Raw genomic sequence first — 12,621 nt, forward strand, 5'->3', positions numbered from 1 at the left:
ATAGGGCAGGAGGAGAGGGGAGAGAAAAGAAAAAAGAGAGCCATAGGGCAGGAGGAGAGGGGAGAGAAAAGAAAAAAGAGAGCCATAGGGCAGGAAGAAAATCAAGCTTGTAAGGAATAGACAGAAGTACTCACTATACCAGAGACCCACTTAGAGCCATCAGTCTAGCTGTCATTGAATTTCTATGAAGCCTATTGACAGAGTCCTCTATTATCAGTAGGCAATATTAACACTTGTTATTGCTTTAATTACTTTATTAGTCATTTGGCAAGCATTTGCAAGTGGACTACAAAGATTCCAACTCCGAGTACCTTAAGGCTGTAAAGCAAAGAAGTTATGCATAAGGCCGCATGATATGGAAAGTTAACCACTTTGTGTCTATCCATTAGGATCATACTCATTAGCACAGAACTTATCATCTAATATCACTGGCTAGGCCCAAGTAAGCTGGATAGTGAAGCTGAACATATTTTGGCCAGATTCCTTTATCCATTCTTGCTTCATTACAGCAGAATTGGGAAGATATGTAATGAAAAACTGCTCTGGAGAAGTGAAGTCTGACCCTTCCATTGCCAAAAAACTCTTACATGATACCAAAATGGTCACTTGAACCAAACAAGTCTATTTGGGAGAGAACAAGGAGATTCATCGGTAATAACATACAAATGTTTGAATGCTTATAGCTGCAAATGGAACATGCACATTAGTGTTATGCAGAACCTAGGTCTGAACATCCATTCAATTTTGGCAGCCAGAATTTATGAATACCTTTGATCCTGACCTGTGCTTTGATTTTTACCAGTTGTAAAATGGAAAGAACATATCCCTCACCTTAGTGGGGTGAAGAAGAGGGAAGCATGTGAAGGGGCTGCTGAAGATAAATATTTTAAAGCATTTTGGTACTTTAGAGGCAAGTATCTTATAAGAGGCTCTTGAGAATTGCTCCATTTATTTAAACTAAACAAGTCACAAGGCACCTGTTGACCTATGATGGAAAAATGAGCTACTCATTTAGCACTGTACAGCAAATGAGGCAGGGAATCTATGGAGCAGGTATATCCTGGCAAAATATCTACTTTGTTGTGAATGAGGACCCTCCCCAAAACAACTGATGTCAAAGTTTGCCCCATGGATAAAGCTTCCTATTTGTTCATGACCTTCAGGCCGAGAATAACTCTGTTTAAAAAAAGACAGCATATAATCAGTTATGTTACCTTTCTGCAGTCTTTAAGTTTTTTGGAAAAAACAGGACAGCCACTTCTCGTTCTTCTCCAGGAAGAAGTGAAAGATCCTCAGGTTCAACAGAAAAGCAGCTGTCCTGATCTGATGTCTGAAAAAAAAGGGGGAAGGGAGTAAGAGAGAGAGGGTGTGTTACTTCTTTTAAGGGAGTAAACACATCTGCAAAGAGCAAAACTATTTGACTATGCCCCTGTTATACATGCACTTCAGCCAATTTAAATATACATAGCATCATCAGAACTTTCACATATTCCTGCCCAAGTTAAATTCTTCCAAAGTTGGATGGTATAGCAGAGAAACCTCTAACAGAAACATCTTAAGACATCAACTGCATATATGATGCTGAAAGAACCTCACAGAGATTCAGAGAATTGAATAGTACAACGTAACAGTGGCATGCCAGTAGCAGTGTAACATCACTAGTCTCAACATGTGATACCAACCAATCCTAATATTAATTAGTGCCCAATATCATCGCGCAATTGGCGCCCAATATCATCGCGTTAGACTTGCATCCTATTTCCATGGCCTCTGCCCCAAGAAATGCAAAAAGAAAACCTTGAGATAAGGCCACTTCTCTATCATTCCTACTCAATCACTGATGATCATCAGGAATGATGAGTACCAATGGTTATCTGTGATCATTATTCATAACTCTCTGAAGCAAAATGAGAAGAACACTAATACTTGGACTAAGCAGGCCCCAGGTTGGAAGTAAACCTCTGAAAGTAGCACTATTTCCAGCCCCTCATATCACAATTTAACAGTACCACAATACCAGCAGGGGAAAAAAAAAAGAAGTTTACTGATATCTCAAAAGAATCAAATAGTACAGCTCCTTACTAGCAAAGGCTGATAGAGAAGGGTTTTTCTTTTAATCTGACACAGAATTTTTCTATTCTAGGTCTAGACTTCTCTGACAGAAGTTGGAGAGGATTTTATACAACTATAACCAAACAATATGCCTATGTGTAAAAGCAATTCCCAAGTCAGAAGCTAGCATTTCTTAATGGATAGGCTATGAACTTCAACAGTGGGAGAAGAGAAGATCTTGAAAGAGGGATATTACTAGCTTGTACAGAAGTGCTGCCCTAAGACAATCAAGACCATTAGCTCATCAATTTGGATGAGTTTGCAGTTAAACCACCATTTGGTAGCAACTGTGGTAAAAATGGAAGAGTAAAGTCCAGATTCTGAGTTAACTATCTTGCTATATTATGTAGAACATGCTGCTCAGCCATGTTACCAAACCAAGGATTAATGCTAGAGGGTTTCCTGACACCTGAATTGTCATGCTGCAAAGATGGAGGGCTGTCCTTCCACCAGCTTTGTATCATGGATCTCATTTTCTTAAGGCAGTAAATCATTAAAAAGGAATAGTTCTTTTTCCTAAATTCACTCTTGTGAACGCTCAAATCATGAGCTGCATGGCTAGTTGAATGCACAGGATACAATTTATGACTGCTGGAAACAGGACTAATCCCTTAATATCCTATGGACGCATTGTAAGACATTTCTAAAGAAACTAACTTTTTTGTATTAGAAAACCTACATCTCTTTTAAAAGGCATTACAGGTCACAGGTCATGCAAATATTCTTCCCATGAACTGCAATTAGTTTAAACTTAATTTCTAGTATATCTAAAATATAATATCATTTCAGCATATTAGAGTGTTGTGATTTGTTAGTAAATCAATACACATGCCTTTGATTGTAACTTCCATAAAGCCACAGAGCAAAAAGCTACAACTCTGTACTCCAGAAGTCATACTTTTTGTTTAAAATACAGCCTTTAAGAGACCGAACTAAATGCAAATCAAAATCACACTACATTTCCAAGTCTGGAAGTCATTTTCTGAAACATAGCCATCTGAAAAAAATACCATTAACATTAGGCCATTAAATCTCAGTTGAAAACTGGGAAAATAGTCACTGCATTAAAACAAATGGAAGTTAGCCAACTTCTTAGCTAAGCATTTTTTGCTCTAAAATAATCAAAACCTTTTTTCAGCAAGATTACCTATTCTAAAAATAGATCATTGTCACAAATCACACAACTCTCAAAAATACTGACAGCTTTAATATATTTGAAACAAGAAAAAAATCTTCATTACCCTGTCTTAGTCTTGCARTTCAAGGCTAACCTAAAAAATAAAATCAAGTCTTAAGCATCTCCCAGTGAATTAGGACTAAACTCAGGATTTCAAAACCATGAGGAATAGATCTAGTGTGCCATCAGTTCAACTCATAGGAAGGATAAAAAAAAGTTACCTAACACCTGCTACTACAGAATTTAAGCAGATTAGAATGGTCCCTATAACAATTACCAAAATGTTCAGGAACAGTTAAAAACATGTTCTTCAAATATGTTCAGAAGCTAAAGGTCAGAGGCTGATGTTTTCTGAAGAACTTCTATAATGGTTCTGCAGTATTTCAGGTTATTCACAAAAATATTTCTGCAATGTAATTACGATCTGGAACAATCACCAATTCCACATGTTTTAGCTCTGATCTTCTGTTCACTTAATGTCTCAAATGACAGCCTCACAGCCCTCAATTTTATTTATTTTTTTAAATGTAAAAGTGGCCCTGATTGCTCCTTGTGTTGCCTTCGAAATGCTTGTTTCAAATAAGTCTAGTTATGTTTCAGTCTAGGACCATAACTTCCATGGATTCTCAGGAAAATTAGAGTCAGATGAAGAGAACATATATACCTGAAAAGCACTAAGCATCATATATGACTTGGCAAGATGTCCAGTGAAAATTAGTGCAGCTTTGTTAGAAATTAAAAATGTTGCCTCATGCTAATATAACTCTGCTCTAAATGGGCATTACTCCACATGATTTGCTGCTTTCACCAAATATAACACAAGCTTAGCAACAAAACACCTATCCGTTTTTCCCAGTGGTGTGAGCTGACCTCTTGGCTACTTTTCACCCTCTTGGAAATTTGTTAACCCCTTTGTGAAACCACACAGTTAAGCTAGCATCCCAAGGGTTAGCTCTAGTTTTGATACAATGTTTACAGTACAAAATCCATGATTTCAAGAGGAAGCAGCCAACCTACCTTAATTTTTAAATATACACCAATGTTTCCAGCATTTTTCAATGGCAGCTGCCGTTTGGATGACGAACCCACACTAGCAGACAGACATATTGTCTGGAAAAAAAAAWTTTTTTTATGTATATACACACACACACACACACAAACATAATACAAAAAGAAGTAGGCTGTAAGAGGCAGAGTATTCTTAAAACACACTGTCCTCATAAATCCACTCAAACCTGTAAGTCCTTCGGAGCATGTATCCTCGCTGTTCCAGCTCTTGCTCGAAGAGGAATATTTTTAATCACACTACTAGGTCCTGGACTATCCACTTCCACATCAACTCTTGCCAAGAATTCATCTGCTGGACCCAAGGTATCTAGGAGCAATTCCGTAAGTGACAAAACCAATCAAGTCTGCCAGCAGCAAAGGCCATTCCTATGAATTTGAGTCTCACATCAATACTTCCCAACCCTTCCCTCAGCAGGGACATCAACAGAAACTCTCCCTTACCCAGTCAACAATTTTTGCAGGTCTCACATGATCTTATTTAAGATCTTGTGTTATTTAAGATTAAGGACAAGATTGATAAACTATACACTACTTCCCTTAGGAAACCAAAAACTCTCATAGACTTCTTCAGATCCCTTGTCTATACTATGATCAACCCAGCATTCAGGCTTTCTCTTGAAGTGATTATGTAACTTCCTTGGCAAAAGGAGTAAAGAAAATTCCACACATCTTACAGTAGATAACCACTTTGTATAGCTTGATATTGAAGTGTAAGTGCCCCGTTAACTTCTAAAAGACTAATACTGATACATAGCACAGAAAAAACAACAAATTAATAACAAAAATATTCCTTCTCCTTCAGTTACTAAAACTGAACATGGCACCTGAAGTATTAGGACACACAAACCAAAGCTGAAACATTTTGTTTCAAATTTGCAGCTTGTTTCTGCAATTCTAAAGCATGCATACATTAAAAAAAAAAAAATCAAATATACTTTTAGTTAAAAGGAAAAAATCAAATTGCCATACCTGAAGAAGAAATTTGTTTCTTAGGTGCATGGAACAGAACCCAAACTGTTAAAGCTTCAGGATCCTGAAAAAGAAATCAGTTGACTCATCTTAAGGGGGTGAAGGAATTACTGAAAAGAAAAAACACAACAGTTACTGCGACAAAAAATTATTGCTCATATCGGTAGCTCCCCAGCAATTATTATTGCGAATTCAGATATCCAGAACTGTCATTTCAGACAGTAAGTAGCTATAAGAATCAGTGACCTATGAACTACTCACTTGTCCATCATAGCTTGCATGTATCACATGATTTACAACTGATGGAGCTGCTATCTGAGAAACTGCATCCATTTGGAAGGAGTGTTCATTAGAAGGATTAACTGGTTCCTTGGAAAATGTGAAGCAACGCCAAGCTACTGCATTCTGTCAATGAAATACAGTTTTAAAAATATTAAATCCTCTACTGTCATTAATAATAACAGGCTGGCAAAGCTGAGAAACACAAGGCAAGCTCTGGATGTTCCAAATGCAAGAAACCAACCAAAGACGAGCCCAGAGTTTGAGCTGGCATGCCCCAGGCAAGGTTCAACTGTCCCAGAAGCATTCTTATAGGTACCATTATAGCTAAATCAGGCTCCTCACCCTGCAAAATTTGTTTTTCTTACTAACCCTAGATTTCTTTGGAATTTTGCATCTAATATTAAGAATATATTTCTTAATGAGAGTTACCATAAAGTTTCTTAGTATTAAAATTAAATATTACAAAAAGTTAACTTTTTGTAATAGGAAGTTTGCTGTACTTACTGCATTGATAATAAGTCTAATTGGCACAAAAGCATGGGTTTTGTTGATAAGTTTTAGTGGAAGAGCCTTCCAACTGCCAGAAGCCAAGTCACCAAAATCCAGGCAATCTGTTTTTCCCGTTTCCACCTGGTTTTAAAGCAAAGCAACACTTATAAGAAGGAAGGAAAGCTTCCAGAACACACTACCACAAGAAGGCAGCAGGACACTAAAGATATTATTCACCTACTCCATCCTGTAACGCTATATTCACATACAATACACTCCTCCTATCCGAGTTGAAAGGTAAGAAAAAAAAAAAAGTTTCCTTTGATCCTGAATCAATTAAATCAAATTCAGTGCAATATTTATCCATCAAAACCCAGTACAGAGTCAAATTATTTTGGCTAATTTAAAGTTTAAAAAAAAAAAAAAGCCATGAYTATTACTAGCAAGTAGGAAACATCAATTGCAACATTTTTTTCTATTTAAACTTTAGGAAAATAAGTAAAGAGGAGTTAATTTTTGTTAGTATAAGAACACTTGAGCACTGTAATCTGCAGCTAAATACAGCCTTTGTTTACAGGCTTTGTAATACAGCCTTTTCCCAGCCTCAAAAATAGAATAAAAAATGCAGATATATAGTATAGGGTTTAATTTTAATTTAAACATGAAGCAAGTTTGAACAAACTACACCATGAAGAACATTGAGAATGATGGATTTTTGCCAAACTTATGAAAAGTGCATTGAATATTAAACTCAAATTTATGGAAGAGCATGAAAACAAAAAAATCAGTATATTCATTCATACATAATTACTTTAAAATTTGTGTTTAACCAAAAAAGGTTAACAAATCAATTTAAAATGAAAAAAATTATCTGTGGTTAATGCACTGAGAATTTAACTTTTGTCAGCAAGGTCTCAGACTATAACATATTGTCCTGAGGCACATTTGGAAAGTGACATCATGCACGTTTCTGCCTCACAATAACTCTAAATTTAGGACTACACAGAGCCAAATTTAATTCTTAGAGTTAATATCACACCCTCTCGCACTTGGTTATTCTTCTTAAGACAGAAGATGAAGAAAATATTTTATACTTCCAGTTATTTTTAATTTTGAGCTAGTCTGAATTAAGAAAATATTCTCTTTGACCCTTATATAAACTGAAAGTAAGAACTAATCAAGACAAAAGCTACTTCATGCAAAAACCAATACAAAAATCCCTAGAACTGGAAATGAATGCTGTTATTTGTCATATTTTGATGCCTGGTAATATCTAACATAGCCAATAACAAATCCTGAGAAAGCATCAAATGTTAAAGCTCTCATCCTATCATCTCACCTAATTCTTCTAATAATGAAAAAGTAGTATCTTTTAATTCATTATTATCAGACATTTGCATAATAATTCTTCATGCACAGCAAGGTGCCCTTCCACAAATAAAACTACTTAAGTAGTTTTAAGCTTTTAATAACTGCTCTCCCAAATACTCTCATTCTTCATACTTGGTTCCTTTCACAAACAACCTCGCATTCCAATTTATTTTCAGTATCATTAAACTATTCATAAAATTCCAACAAAAAAACATGTTTAGCTACTTACTTCTATATTAGGATTTTCAGCAACTGCTGTCAGAACTACTCTACTTGCCAAAGCTTCTGCCTGAACCACTGTCTCAGCATCTGCAGAAACCGGCCAAGATGCAATACTGAGAATACACTGAAAGATTCCCGAATGACAAGGCAAGAAAAGTATTTTCAGGTCATCAGTAGAATGGGGTCCTACGATGGTTTTGTTCTTGAACACAAGACACTGGTATTTCACAGGATCCATCTGAAAAGCAAACAGACAAACAACAAAAAAATCTCTGTCAATTTCTCAGGCAAAAGGGCTGTAGCACAGCTTCCTCAAAACACCTACAGCATACATTTATCTGGTAACCGTTGCTCAGCACATCGATTTTGTACATGTTTTTGYGCAGTATTAATTACTGTTTCTTCATATCTATGTCCCATTTCCGTATCATTCAAATGTTGCATTTGGTTTTAAATTAAAAGAGTTAAAACCACGACTCAGCCTGAAAGTTGCTGTGATTTCTATCCAGCATCTAGTGGTAGAGATTAATATTGGGATCACAGTATGTGTTATGTTTGAAAAGGAGCTTGTAGCTAAGAACCTGATTTTGGTAAAGATCAATAGCAACAACAATTAATCTGACTTAGTGCTTCCTATCAAAAATGGGAGGGGGAGGGAGAAGAGTAAGGGAAAGGTCACCAGTAAATCCTAGTGCAGATGCCTTTAAGCTTCTTGTTGAACATATTCACAAACAGTCTGCAAGCAGGAGTGACTGTCTGCAAGCAATACTAAGCTATTCAGAGTAGTAAAAATAAATCTCAGGTTTGAAGAGCTATGTAAGAGCCTCATGATATTGAGTGAGTAGGGAAATAAATACAACAGGAAGAAATCTTAACTCATGTGTACACACACACACTATTGTGGATTTATTTTTTTTTTAAGGAATTATTCAGAGGAACTGAGAACAAAACCAGAAGCCATGCCCCTGGAAGGACACATGATGCAGTCTGCTGCAATCTGCTACAATTTTACAGTTTGACTTCTGATAAGGTTATAGAATTAGGCTCACAACTTTCTTTTAATAAAGTCTTACCTTTTCCCCATTAACCGAAGTACTGATTATGCCAACGCTGACCTGCAACCACCGTTCAGTTGGATTAAAAATGCTGAGAGTCGTCTGTGAGGCAATTCCCACACAACAAGCATTAGGAAACTTCAATTCTTCTGGTACTTTCACATGTCCTTGGGAAGAAAGCATGCTCCTGTTAGTTGCAAGCACCCAGAAGCAAGACATTAACCACAGGCTACTCAGGCTGTCGTTATGTCAAGTTCGTAACCTCATCTGACAAATGCTTCCTTAAACCAACGATGATAAAATTCTGACTTCTACAGTTCAATACAGAGAAAATAAGCTATAAACTGTATTAAAAAAAAAAAAAAAAANAAAAAAAAAAAAAAAAGCAAACACACAAGAACCTGCTCAAAGCCAGTAATCGTATTCATTTTAAAAGATCAAAAAAACCACAGAATCCTTACCACCAGAGGTGAATCACTAACAAATGCAAACCTTCTGTCCCACTAGCTTGTCATTTCATCTCAAAGAACTAGCCAAAAAAAAGCGCAGAAACAACTAAAGGGATCATAGTTTAAAACAAAACAAAAACTCTTTAAAATGAAAAAGTTAATTATATTGCTTTGGTTTAGATGAAAGTCAAGATACAGAGAAAATGCATAAAGTACCAAAGGCAACTGGCAGCTCTTCTTTGCCCTTTATAACCAGAAAAGGGCTTAAGCCTTCCACCCTCCTCCTGCTTTTTTTGGTTTAACTGCCTGCTAATACCAAGTTTGGCAAGAGCAGAAATGCCTTCTACTTTCCAACTAAAATCAAACTGAATTTCAAGTGTGTGATCCGTCTTGTCTTCTCCCCAGCCTGACCTGCAGCTAGAGTTTCTCTTCCTCATGATTATCAAAGACAATGCTGGATCTTTTAAATAAACACAAAAACATAAGAATGCTGAAATTTAGCCTCTTTACTAACATATCCTTTGAGACTGTTAGAAGATTATTGAATTCAGAAAACATTGTTAAATACGGAAAATTAGGAATACCTTTTTTAAAATATTAAGCTTTCATAAAGAATAGTTGTAGTTATATTTCAGTAGTCAATTTTTATTTACTGTAATCTCACCATTTTCATTTTAGCCACTTATGTCCACAGCTATATTTTAAATGTACTTTAAAAAATGTCTTACCAAAACCAGGTGACACTGACAACTCCCACTCATTTCTACCAACTCCAAAAGGTTGTCCAGTATATGATTTTATATTTAAGATATTCTTGTTCCAAGCAGAATGGAGATTACAAAGTGAAGCTGCACCCAAAGATCCAGGACCAATATTTGGACCTAAAGGAATTCCCAAAGTAACTGGATTCTGAACATGTCCTGCTGGGATACCAGAGCCAGGAAGCCCTCCTGGAAGACCAAAACCTGCAGAGCTGCTGCCATGAAACTGAGACAAAGCCGTACTTCCAGTAGATGGTATTTTTCCCAGATGCTGTTGTGCAAATGGAGTTGTTGCAAGTGAACGTCCCGTAAGCAATGTGGGAACAGATGAACTTGTTTGACTCTCAGAAGCAGTGACATGGGACTTAAAGCTTGAAATAGGAACATACTGTTCATCAGATGAGTTCTGATTTAACGGAATATAAGTGCTTAATCCAGGATATATGGGTAATACATTTAAGGATGGTAATCCTGGTCTCTGTGCGTTGCTTGTATGATCCTGCCACACTTCTGGTTTATCAACATTATCAGACAGTGGCTGAAAGATGCATGGTTTACTTGGTAAAGCCGATTTAACATGGTCTAACTCTTTATGATTTGATGTTACATTTGAAGGATTGGATGCAACCTGATTTTCATTGGTTGGAAAACCTTCCTTGGACAGTTTTTCACCCAATACTTCACTTTCAAGTTTACTTTTAAGACTTAGAGGTTCTTTTTCTTCTGATTTCTGATCAATAATAAATTGTGTTCCTTTTCTATTTCTTTGACACAAGTAGTCTTTTAGATTTTCATGTTCCAGCGAAGGAGTTGGGCTGGCTTGAATTATTGTTGTGCTCAGTTCACTGGCATTTTCACTCTAGGTAAACAAATATAATATATAAATTATAAATTCTAGGAAAAACAGGGTACATAAAGCAAGACAGACTAATATTGACATTGCCATTCAATGTAAATGATGAAGTTTGTCAAGTCTGGTCTGCAGTTCTACTTTTGTAACATCTGTGGCTCTTCAACCCAAAAAAGAAAAACTGTTAACTTCAAGCTGCTTGYTATTTAAAGTCACATTCTAGCCAATAATAAATACCAGAAGAATGTTCTGCTCTCTGAAATTACCAGCAGCTAAAACAGCTTCCACAGAGCCAACAATATTTGACTTTATGATTTTATGAAGTCATTCTGTGGGAAAGTAACTGTACCCTGAAAAAAAAATGGGGGCAGCTTCCTAGACTCACTGACAGATTCATAGACACTATTATTAAAAAATAAATGAATAAATGAGTGAATTAATTTATTGAGAGAAACAAATACAATTTTCTTATTTATTGTCTTTGGGTCCAATATAGGAGGATTTTCATATTTAAATATGCAAGAATCAGCCCTAAATAGCAGCATCCAAGAGCAATATAGATTACATTTCTCCCCATTCTTTACAACTTTGTTGAAGTAACGCAAAGGTGTTTCTCATTTTTTGTCAGAAGAAACTTAGATCTGAGTAATCCCTGAGTGTTAGGGCCCACTAACAAAAAGCAGATTTGGTAGCATATCAAATCTATACTTGGGCAGAGTTCTTAGTAAAAGCTGAGGAACTAAAGCAGTAAATTATGGTAAAATAATAACAGAGAGATTTGTTAAAAACAAGGATAACTCCACTAAAGTCATCCTTGCCAGCTTTTTCTTTAAGAACAAAAACATGAACTGAAGGATCCTGAGCCAAATCACTAAATCAAAAAGGATTAGTCTGAGATACATAAAAATGCACTGATCCAAACACTTTCTTTTTTTGTCCACTTGCACGAAGAAATCATTCAAGCCCAGAGACCTTCCATTTTGGCAAACATGCATGGTGTAGGTGGAATGAGCCCACCTCATCCACATTCTCAGTTTCTCTCAAACCCAGAATCTTCTTGTTTGTACTGGTAAATAAACCAGGAGAAAAAAGTATGAGTCACGAATACACATACACACAACATGTTTGAAGGAACTTCCTGTTGAGTTAGCTGTCAAGAACAGAAGCGAACACCCCTCTCATGCACTGTGCATGACTAGTAACAATATTAATGGTGCTAGTCAGTACAGATTATCTGGAGGAAGAATTGATCGTAGGGGAACCACCCTTTCATAACTGGCATCACGCTTATCAGACTTTACAATACAGCGGATGGAACTCTAGGTAGCTCCTCTGCAGATTCAGAAATGAAAATATTCTTTAGATATGCTACAGAGGTTAAATTTCTCTTGCAAAGCATACCCAGATCACTGATTCCATTTTAGCAGTTTCAAAAACCAAATTTGACAGTCTGATATTAGAAGAATCAGGCCCTGGCTTAGAACAGCTGTACCTAGAGATCTCTGACATAGGAACAAAAAAGCTGTACAAGAAGGCACAGAGCATTTGCAGTACAAAGCAATTGTTCAACACTAAGCAAGTAGGACTTGGGAGGTCAGGGAAGGAGGGTGAAAGAAGGGGAAAGGACAAGACAGGGGCCACTGGATTGTTGCAGGAAAGTAAATTGCAAGTTACAACACTCTAAAAGTGCATTCAGCACCAGTATCTGAGGTAAGATGGCTCCAGGCCAAAAACACACAAAAAACCAAAAACACACAAAAAACCAAAAACACACAAAAAACCAAAAACACACAAAAAACCAAAAACACACAAAAAA

The 12,621-nt window shown here is 36.4% G+C and overlaps 1 protein-coding gene across 10 annotated transcripts in view; it reads right to left on the minus strand.

Moving 5' to 3' along the window:
- Positions 1–12,621, minus strand: part of CEP192 (centrosomal protein 192) — a 75,522-nt gene that overhangs the window by 36,993 nt on the left and 25,908 nt on the right. For all 10 annotated transcript variants that reach the window (XR_003253033.1, XM_026063068.1, XM_026063074.1 and 7 more), the window contains exons 18-26: positions 9,923–10,814; positions 8,764–8,912; positions 7,698–7,928; positions 6,113–6,238; positions 5,588–5,731; positions 5,327–5,390; positions 4,525–4,664; positions 4,307–4,399; positions 1,215–1,330 (exon numbers count right to left, since the gene is read on the minus strand). Coding sequence is in view for 9 of the 10 variants with exons in the window: in XM_026063068.1 (XP_025918853.1) it covers positions 1,215–1,330; positions 4,307–4,399; positions 4,525–4,664; positions 5,327–5,390; positions 5,588–5,731; positions 6,113–6,238; positions 7,698–7,928; positions 8,764–8,912; positions 9,923–10,814 (1,955 nt within the window). In the remaining variant the exon portion in view is untranslated. The remainder of the gene's footprint in view (positions 1–1,214; positions 1,331–4,306; positions 4,400–4,524; positions 4,665–5,326; positions 5,391–5,587; positions 5,732–6,112; positions 6,239–7,697; positions 7,929–8,763; positions 8,913–9,922; positions 10,815–12,621) is intronic.

This window comes from Apteryx rowi, unplaced genomic scaffold, assembly GCF_003343035.1.
Source record: "Apteryx rowi isolate R43461 unplaced genomic scaffold, aptRow1 scaffold_199, whole genome shotgun sequence".
Lineage (NCBI taxonomy): Eukaryota > Metazoa > Chordata > Aves > Apterygiformes > Apterygidae > Apteryx > Apteryx rowi.